Source organism: Dicentrarchus labrax, unplaced genomic scaffold (genome assembly GCF_905237075.1).
Source record: "Dicentrarchus labrax unplaced genomic scaffold, dlabrax2021, whole genome shotgun sequence".
NCBI classification, from domain to species: domain Eukaryota; kingdom Metazoa; phylum Chordata; class Actinopteri; family Moronidae; genus Dicentrarchus; species Dicentrarchus labrax.
The window spans coordinates 9,432,842-9,442,318 of record NW_026136710.1 but is presented as its reverse complement, the minus strand read 5'-3'; the positions used below and the strand labels follow the sequence as shown (position 1 = coordinate 9,442,318).

The window sequence follows — 9,477 nt, the reverse complement described above, 5'->3', positions numbered from 1 at the left end:
AGGTGAAGTGAATAATAGAACAAACTTTAATTTGAAGTAATTGTAGGCTATACTATCCTGTACCCATATGTATTGCTAGTGGGAATGAAGCATCCTCAATATGTACTTGGGAATTATATTAATGCTCTAGTGTCTTGTTTCAGGTCTGGTTGTTACAGTTGAAACCAACAACACAGTGCATCTCCTATATTGTTTTGACTTAAATATACTGACACTCCTTCATTCTCCATTTTGAACGTATGTTGTTGCTTACTCTATATATAGAGAAACTAATTGTTCAGTGAGATACGTAGCTTTAATTTTACCAGCAGTGATTGTATTGCTGGTTGTTCTAATGTAGTTAAATTATAGTTTGCTTATGTGTCTGTTGTTAGTGTGTACCAACTGTTAGCTTTTGTGTGTAATTTTTTCCAAGTTGGATGAGGCTAATGCATTTTAGCTGGCAATTGGAAACCAAAATTCATCCGACTGTCACTAGCTGATAGTTTGTTCTTTGAATTCTCATCCATTCTGCTCCATTCTTTTAAGGAACAATTTATTATTTATTCCCCTGTGATTTAACAGTGTCTGCTCTACTGAGCACTTCTCACCATAAAGTCTTTCCCAGATGAAGATGTATCTCATTTCCATTGGCTATATGAATGTGGGAACAGTGCCTGTGCCCTGACTGGAGGTTTGGCCTATTGAGCAACACAACTAGATTTTTCACAGCATCCTCCCAGTGCCTGGATTAAGAGTCATACTGTGTCGTTTTTTATTCCACCTGCCATCAAGCTTTGCGGAACTTAATTAGCTTATCGGAAAAATATGTTTGAGATAGATAAGATTGCCAGAGGTTTTGGGTATTTTGCAACTGTTTGATTGTTTTTATGTTGATGTTTTAGCAGAGCTAAGAATACCCAATTAAAACCTGCTTGTCTCTCCCCTTCCTGTTTTTCAGCCCCGTCTACAGCATAGAGCAGCCAGAGGAAAGGGAGCCCAATGAGCCCTCTGGGAAGAAATTAGACAAAGAGTTGAAGCAAGGACCTGTCAAGACAGACATAGCTGAACCTCTGTCCCAGTATGAGCTCAGCAGCTACCCAAGTAAGTCCAATTTATTTAAATTTATCTCTGGACATCATAATGTGCTTCTACATTTGTGCATTTTTAGAGCAGGTACTGATTGCTGATGCATGCTGCGGTACTGACTCACAAGATTTTAAAGAGAAATAAAAAAATAATGTTAAGTACTGCAGTTCCACCTTATCTACTGTTAATTTTGCATTGACCAAATGCCTGTTTTGTAGTTGAAGGGGATGCAGGGGGACCCGTTTCGAATCCAGATGGATACCAGGATGCCTTGTCCAAAAAGCAAAGACGCCCACAGGAAGATGATAGAAGGAGGAAGGAACAGGGAGCTTCAGTAAGTTAACATACGCTCAATCCAGATGCTCAGTAATTATGTCATGATTTAACAAAAAGTGTGTAGTCTAAGCGTTTCTCATTGTTGCCTGTATTAGGTGCCAGTGAAGAACAGAACTATCACATCCAAGATACCACCACGCTTTGCCAAAAAGCAGGGAACCATGAGCATTGAACAACCTGAGGAATCTCTTTCTTCCAACAACCTGGGAACTGAAATCTGGGAGACCAACAGTTCAGGTAGGTGACAGACCCAACTTTGTGTCAAGGCTTTTGTTCCTGCTATAAATCAGTAACCTCAGATACTAGATTATACAGGATAGCTCAAATATTAAACTGAGGAAGTTTACAACCGCATTTCTTAACCTTTTTATTTTTTAATGTTAGGGATATAACTGTGGTAGGCTTAATATATACAAAATATAAATGGTTTAGGACATTAAAACAGCCAGAAGGAAGAACTGTTTGGAAGTACTGAATTATTTAAAATGTGCATTCCTTGTAAAAGTTTTAATTTTTGTATAGGTATGAACATTTTTATGTTTCAATGCAGAAGTATGTCTGTCAATCCGAATTTGAGACTTTTTTGTGAGTAGAAGTCAATTTGCATTCTTCACTAATAGAATTCATTTATCTTTTTAGCTCTTTCAGTACAGTCTTCAGGGGGAGACTCGTGGACTAAACAAGTGTCTTACACTGGGAGCGAGCCCAACTCTGAGGTAGGACAATGCATTTGCACATTAAAACCTCTGCTGCATAAATTCTGTGTCTGCAGGGGGAAAAAAAAATCTTAATCCTGAGTTCAACATTTTTCTTGCCTGCCACCTTAAGATACAAATTGGCAACATTATCTCATTACTTTGAGTAACAAATGAGTGCCTTTTTATTCTTCTCGGCCAGGACTCTGATGCTGGTCCAGAGCAGAGTAAAGAACAGCACAAACCAGGGCCCATCGGAAATGAACGCTCCCTAAAGCACCGTAAGGGCTCAGAAGGTGTTGATAGGCTGGAAGGTGGCCCCATCACACCAGTCAATGGTGTGGACCTCCATGTGGATGCTGTGCTGCCTGTGCCTCCTATTGAGTTTGGTGTCAGTGCCAAAGACTCTGATTTCAGCCTACCACCGGGCTCTACCCCCGTGCCGGTGTCCAATCCTGTCAACAAGCTTCAAGACGCACTTACCACCAATGTGAGTGATTTATATCTGTATTTTTATGGTGTCTTGTAAATACAAAAAAGCACTGGTAATCCAAATGCATTCAAGATTGGTGTGACAATCAATGTGAAGGTAGTAGTGAAATGCTTCATGTTTTGTGCAACTGATTGATCCTGAACTTTTCTTGTTTTTAAACAGACTGCTCTCAACCAGAGTATCCCCATGCTGCGTTCCAACCATCTGCAGCCTGGTATTAACCTCAACCCCATCTCCTTCCCCAGTGCTGACCTCACTCTCAAGGTATTTGAATTATAATCCCATGTAGCAGATCAGGAATAATCTGTCTGTTGAGGGAAAAATATAGTGGGAACATTAAGGAAAAACTGACTTTAATTCATACATGCATATCAACCTAAAATGATTCCATTTCAGATGGAATCGGCTCGCAAGGCGTGGGAAAACTCCCAGTCCCTCCCCGAGCAGGGCTCTCCTGGCGGAGGTGCTTCAGGTGCTCAGCCTCCCTGCAGTGTTGGCTCATCCAGTGGCGTCAGCTACAGTTCTTTTGGAGGGGTTTCCATGCCTCCAATGCCTGTGGCTTCAGTAGCACCTTCTATGTCCATGCAAGGTAAAACTGCATTTCATTTTCTCTGTTTGACGAGCGCTTAATCTTTGAGGAGAGCTAAACTAAAAGTCTGTTTCCTGTCCCCTCTGTAGGTAATCATATTCCCCCATTGTATCTGGATGGCCATGTCTTTCCTAGCCAGCCACGCCTCGTACCCCCCACGATGACCCAGCAGCAGACCTACCAACAGGTAAAAAGAAACACATACCTAAACACACAGACTAAACGCAAGTATCAGCAGAAAAGTCATTATGTTAGATCTGTTCATCCATACAGGCGGCTGCTGCCCAGCAGATTCCCATCTCTTTGCACACGTCTCTTCAGGCTCAGGCTCAGTTGGGACTTCGGGGAGGTCTACCCGTCTCCCAGTCCCAAGAGATGTTCAACTCTATTCCTCCCTTCAGGTACTGCCACCTCACTTTTTTTATGCATTTCCACTGGTCCAAACTAGTTTCATGTATGTGGCATCACCATGTAGTTTCCCTTTCACTCACCGTGCTCCCCTACTTTGTCTTCCTCCTTTCAGGTCCCAGGTTTACATGCACCCCAACCTCTCACAGGGTAGCCCCATGGTGCTGTCGGGTGGAGCCCCTCTTAAGGGGCCTTACTCTGCTTTCCCTGGCATGCAGCCCTCAGACATGGTCAAGCAACAGTCAGGCTCCCACTATCAGCCTATGAATGGCAGCCAGCAGCTTGTCTATGACAACCAGATGAACCAGGGGCCTGGTATGGGTTCATCCCAGTTAATTGACTCTCAGCTCATCCAGGTGAGTCGATTTTCACAACAGCTCGAGGTACTCTTGAAGCTTGTCAGATTTCAGAGGGATTTATTAAATTAATACATAGCTTTCATGTTAGCCCGAAGAGCAAGTAAAAGCCTTCACAGCATGATTATTGGAGTTTTGCCTTAAATGAAAGCAGCATTTACAATACAATCATTGTTTTCACCAGGTGACCATGCCCCTCCCTGGCTCTCAGCTGCGCTATGGTTCAGCTCAGCAACATCTCATCCTCCCGCAGTCCATCCAGTTGCAGCAGGGACAGAACTTGTCAGTCGGTGCCCCCCGTCGAATGCTGCCACCTGGCTCCCAGGCTGCTGTCATGACTGGCAGCCGAGAGGTATGACTTGTTGAAATTGTTCTGTTCAGAGGGCGTTAAAATCAATTTTAGCACATAACAATGTGGACAAATTCATATAATGCCACACGTCTTTTATCTATAAATAAGTAGCCATAAACAGTTGATGGTGTATTGACAATGCAACTTTCTCATTGTCTTATTCTCAGGGCTCACAGATGGAAATGAAAGGCTTCCAGTTCTCTGACAAGCCCAATCATTCCCCAGGCCTATCTGGAGGGTCCTACAGGTGAGTGGAAATGACTTGTGCAAATAATAGAAGTTAACCTGCAGGAACAGTCCATATGCAGCTTTGCTCTGTCAAGTCAGATTATGATGTGTCACAAATGCACTTTTAAGGAAATGGATTGTAAAACTATCTTCTTTCTCCCCTCTCCTCATCAGGCCCGGGTCTGCCAGCCCTAGTGGGAAGCCCTCTGGTCCTGGGGGGCCCGTAGGCCCTCTGCCTACACATTTTACTCAACAGGTATTTGTTTTTTAAAATGTATATCCGAGATATGTTTACTTTAACTGTTAAACAGGGCATTGTAATTCTTGGGCTAATGGAAGAATGGGAGAGGTTTTTCAACAGCTAAGGGTTCTGAGTGTGGTACGTTTACTAAATTCAAAGTGCTCTTATGTCCATCTCAGGCTTCATGTTTAAGAATTGAACTAGAATAACATGATTGGTTAAACACATTCACATCATTATCTACCAAATTTTACAAAATTTACAATTTTACACTTGCACACAGAAACAACCCTGTCTCTTTTTTTGGATTGAGTCTGAAAATGTCCTAAGAAATTCAATACTGACATTCTAATTATTTTTGTTCATTTATTTCCCACCCCCTCATCTACTTTCCCCCCCACCTCCATCCTCCTCCCCCCATGACCAACAGGTCCCACCTGCTCAGGGTAGCATGGTGATGCACATGCGGCCCCCCACCACAGGCCCTTTCCCCAATCCCATCCAGAGACCAGTCATGCAGGTCAACAAGCCTGTCATCATCCGCTCCCCCCCTTACCCCAATCCTGGTCGTGACCCTCCCCACTCCACCCACTCCACCCCTCCCTCTGCCCCCGAGCCCCCTGTCAAAGGGCCAGAGGCTGGCATGAAGGTGAGCCACCCACTGTAAATATAGGTAATTTAATTTAATCCATTTTCCTTTTCTCTTTCTGCATTACTTGTTTTGTGTGTGATTTTGACTTCAAGTATACAGTTACAGTAATCATATGAGAGATATTTTATAGGATTTACTTTTAGTGCTGTAAGACTTCTCTGGAATAGTATAATTCTATAGTGTTAATAGTAATATTTATGATAATATGTGTGTATTGACTGAACTGTACCGTGAAAACACAAACCTAATTACCTAAATTATTAGTTGGAGCATTATTTTTCTCAAGCTAACAATAATAACTTCTGTGTTCCTAAATGTAATCAAAATGTATAAACCTTCACATATTTTGGATAGTCCAAAGTTGATAACCAATTTTAATGTGACGGCAAAATTTTTTCGGCAGGTAATCTGCACCATGGTTATTATGATTAGAAAATGGTCAGTTACATTTAGGCTTATCTTTATTTGTGGCATTCATGGCACATCAGCATTTTATGATAAAGTAGGTAGGAGTATTATGTTATGGATAGCTGAGAATCTTTCCTGCGTGTTATAAAACTGAACCAATAAGTAACTGCCAACCCTGCCTCTGTCGAAAAAAACGGTTTGAATTCTCAGAAACGAACACTCTCAAACTTTTGTTAAATGATAGCAGAGCTTCAGCCTTGAACTATCCAAACCAGTGTTAATGCATGTATGTAAAGTTTGCCAGGCGCTGCTGTGGGTCTTAGTAACGCTGCCTCTTCTTTGTGCAGAATAAAACCATGCGAGAAGTGCGCAAGGCAGTGGGCGAGGGCAAGACACCATCTGGGGGCATGACCAGCAAACTCCAGGAGCCCCTACCCTCCACAGGGCAAGCCAAACCAGCACGCACTGGAGCCATCAAACCCCAGGCTGTCAATGTAGAGGAGGGCAAGGCATAGCAATGGACCTTAAAATCCTCATCACCACCCAGCCTGCCAACACAAGCCCCTTGACCAATGTCTGAGCCTTCTAAGAGCCACCTTATCGCAAGGCACCAAGGCAAGGGGCATACATCCAGACATCATAATGAATTACTCCTCTTGAACTGTCAGAACTGGACATTATTATTTCACAACACGTATAGAGATATATAAATATATATAAATATATACATAGACACAAACAGTCTTTTAAGCAGATCTCTTCAAGGTCCTCTTTAATTTATTATTAGTCACTTTTAAGGGGAGATTGGTAAAGAGAAAAGATATTTGTTTTTTCTTTTTTTTTTCTTTTTGTGTATCTCTCCAAGGTGGGGAAAATTTAAAGTGGCCAACTCAGACAGATGGTTCATTTTTCATACCATTTTGCCAAACTGTATTTACTCCGTTTATGGACTGTAGCCCTCAAGACCAAGCAGGCGCTCGATATAACTCACTATGAGAAGCGAGGTCTGTTAATTATATTTTTTTTTTTTTTAAACAAATTTGAAAAGCAGTGGGGCACTTTTTTGTCATACTTCATTGGCATTTTTGCTGGTACATAAAATGTTCAAGTCATCATCACCCGTTCCTCCTCTTGGTAAAGGACTTCTTTTATTAATCGAGAAAAAAAAATCTCAGTTTTTGTGGACTCCATTGCATGTCAACATGGTCGAAAGTCAAGTGCATCACCCTAGAAATGCATCTTCTGGGGTACTTCACCCAGCCCATGAACTGTAGTGTAAACTGCTTAGATTGGTAGAAATGATTTCTTTTCTTAAAAACTCTGTTGTTTGCTTTTACATTCTGTCACTCGCTTTCTTCTGTATGTAAATTGAAACAAACGTGGACATTTTACCAAAATCATGTTGCTTCCATGGGAACTTCACTGGCGTTGATACAGCGTGTGCATGTTGATCTGCTGAACGTGTGTAAACCTGCAGGACTCCTGCCTAGAAACCTAGCAACATTTCACAAAAGACTGTACCTGAACTCAGCATTCATAGTGCTGCCATCGACTGTGGATTTTTATCAACCAAGCTGGCAACAATTTTTTGGGCTCATTGTGAAGCTATATGTGGGGGGGAGAGGGGGAGGGGTTGCATTCACAATTGCTGTAAAGGACCCCACAAAATAGCTGAATGAAATGTTTGCTTTCTTATCGCTTTGTTTGGGTTGTAATTAATCAAATTGTCTGTTAATGAACATGTGATGTAAGTGATGATTTTTACGTCCCTCAGCCTGGGGCGTTTTTTTTGCTTTTTTTCTTTTGAGGCTTTTGAAAGACTTTTTCTCTCTAATTCCGTTAAAATCCCACTTAACAGTACTATTGGGAATTAGGAAGAAACGGACTCATCCCCCATTTGATTATTCAGCATCTGGTCTCTGAGGTGGCACGAGCAATAACTGCAGCCTAACTATAATTACAATCAGGGTCCAAATAACTATTTTCTGTTAGAAGCTAATGATCACAAACAAGGGGCGTTTAGCATTGCTTGTTGAATTTAAAATACGCTCTTTGCTTAAGCTTTTTTTGTGAGCACTGCAGCTCCAGTGGACTACGAAGGACTTTTAAAAAGTGTATGTTCTATTTGAAAATGTGAAGCTGTTGGAATCCTCATTTATTTTGTTTTTTGTAATGGACACTCATTTTTAAACTCACAATGCCAATGTCATAACTGGTTAAATGTTACTGCTTACCATAACGCTCCATGACACTACAAAATGTTACGATTTATCTTTATGACAGTGTTTCACTGGTATATATGTATATGCATACTTAACTGTACAGTCAAGCCTTGACAGCGAGGGGAGGCTTAAACCACATTTCATTTTAGATATTGTGGCACTATAAAGGATTTAATGTTGAAAAGGTCACTGTGTTCTCAGAATGGACTGCTTTCACTTGTTGATAGGTTTATCGGGCTTGGAGTGTTTTGCCTCTCGTCCCTTACTGCAAAAGATCTTGATGCTTCTCATCATTGTACCTGCACCAAAATGTTGCCCTGACTTTTTTTGTACTTTTAAGATGCATATTTCATTTTTTGTCAGAGGACCAGTGCTTTCTACAGCTGATCCGGCATTCTATTTATCCTACCTGATCTTTATCCTTTCAGATATTTGGTCATTATTCTCCCTTGTTAAAAAAGAAAAAGAAAAAAAGAGCTTATTGAAAGAAAAGAAATAAAGCAGTTGTGATTTCTTAAATGTACTGTTGATTCTGTATTCTCACTTTGTCATATTAAAATCATGCATCAAATTCTTGTGAAAGGAGAAATTATGGGGAAATGATTTTAGGCTATGTGTCCTTCACAATTTCTGATAAAACACCGGCCGTATGTTGGCTGCGCAAAAAAAAAAAAAGTTTAACTTGAAGGCAAAGACGAGCATTTCCTCCCGAAACCTGAGCACTGCCAGCTCAGAAATATGTCATCTGTTAAACAAAAAGATTTTGTGCGTATGGTTTCTTGGTAAAACTACAATTGGAACAAAGATTCTGTTTCTTTGTCAATCCTGTACACCAAAACAAAAAAAAAGATATCTGAATCCAAGACAACTCAGGTTTTTGCAGTTTAAAGGGCCTTAGTGGTTCCCAACGTGAGGGCCGGGACCCCCCAATGAGTCCCAAGATATAAGGGATATAAGAAGATTAAAGTGATAGAAGAGAAAATTATAACAAATTTATGGCTCTTTTCAGTTTTTTCTGCTTTTTTTTTTTTTTTACTGCATGCCTTTAAAAAATCCCCCAGATTAAGCAAACTTGGAGGAGTAAATTAATCTAAAGCCATAGAGGGGTCACAAATATTACTTTATCTTAAGTGGTCACAATACAAAAAGCTTAGGAAAGCACTGTTCAAGACAAAAGTCACTCTTAAATTTTAGCAATGTGTTTTGTATAATTTAAAACTGAATAATCCAGCACTACCAGATTGACTTTTAAATCCGCTGCAATATTGAGGAGTGATATAAATAAAGTTTGTTTTTTTTTTTTTTTTTTAAACTCTTGAATAATTCTCCATTGCCGCCAGTATTTGATCAATAACCATTACCGTAATACCACAATAATAATGCACCTGTAAAAAAAAAAACTACGTGACGTCAGAAGTGTCAAATTCCA

The 9,477-nt window shown here is 40.6% G+C and overlaps 1 protein-coding gene across 6 annotated transcripts in view; it reads left to right on the top strand.

The window, feature by feature from the left end:
* The window catches only part of prrc2b (proline-rich coiled-coil 2B), a 21,257-nt gene extending 12,638 nt beyond the window's left edge, over positions 1 to 8,619 (top strand). For 4 of the 6 annotated variants that reach the window (XM_051413590.1, XM_051413591.1, XM_051413592.1 and 1 more), the window contains exons 16-31: positions 1 to 2; positions 941 to 1,083; positions 1,287 to 1,402; positions 1,500 to 1,641; positions 2,044 to 2,120; positions 2,302 to 2,589; positions 2,755 to 2,856; positions 2,989 to 3,181; positions 3,271 to 3,368; positions 3,437 to 3,582; positions 3,705 to 3,945; positions 4,130 to 4,297; positions 4,465 to 4,544; positions 4,700 to 4,781; positions 5,197 to 5,415; positions 6,174 to 8,619. The exon at positions 1 to 2 is cut by the window's left edge and continues 2,026 nt beyond it. In XM_051413590.1, the coding sequence (XP_051269550.1) occupies positions 1 to 2; positions 941 to 1,083; positions 1,287 to 1,402; positions 1,500 to 1,641; positions 2,044 to 2,120; positions 2,302 to 2,589; positions 2,755 to 2,856; positions 2,989 to 3,181; positions 3,271 to 3,368; positions 3,437 to 3,582; positions 3,705 to 3,945; positions 4,130 to 4,297; positions 4,465 to 4,544; positions 4,700 to 4,781; positions 5,197 to 5,415; positions 6,174 to 6,341 (2,265 nt within the window). In that variant the 3' untranslated portion in view covers positions 6,342 to 8,619. The remainder of the gene's footprint in view (positions 3 to 940; positions 1,084 to 1,286; positions 1,403 to 1,499; positions 1,642 to 2,043; positions 2,121 to 2,301; positions 2,590 to 2,754; positions 2,857 to 2,988; positions 3,182 to 3,270; positions 3,369 to 3,436; positions 3,583 to 3,704; positions 3,946 to 4,129; positions 4,298 to 4,464; positions 4,545 to 4,699; positions 4,782 to 5,196; positions 5,416 to 6,173) is intronic. The other 2 variants (XM_051413594.1, XM_051413593.1) reach the window with 1 other exon arrangement.
* The last annotated feature ends 858 nt before the right edge of the window (positions 8,620 to 9,477 follow it).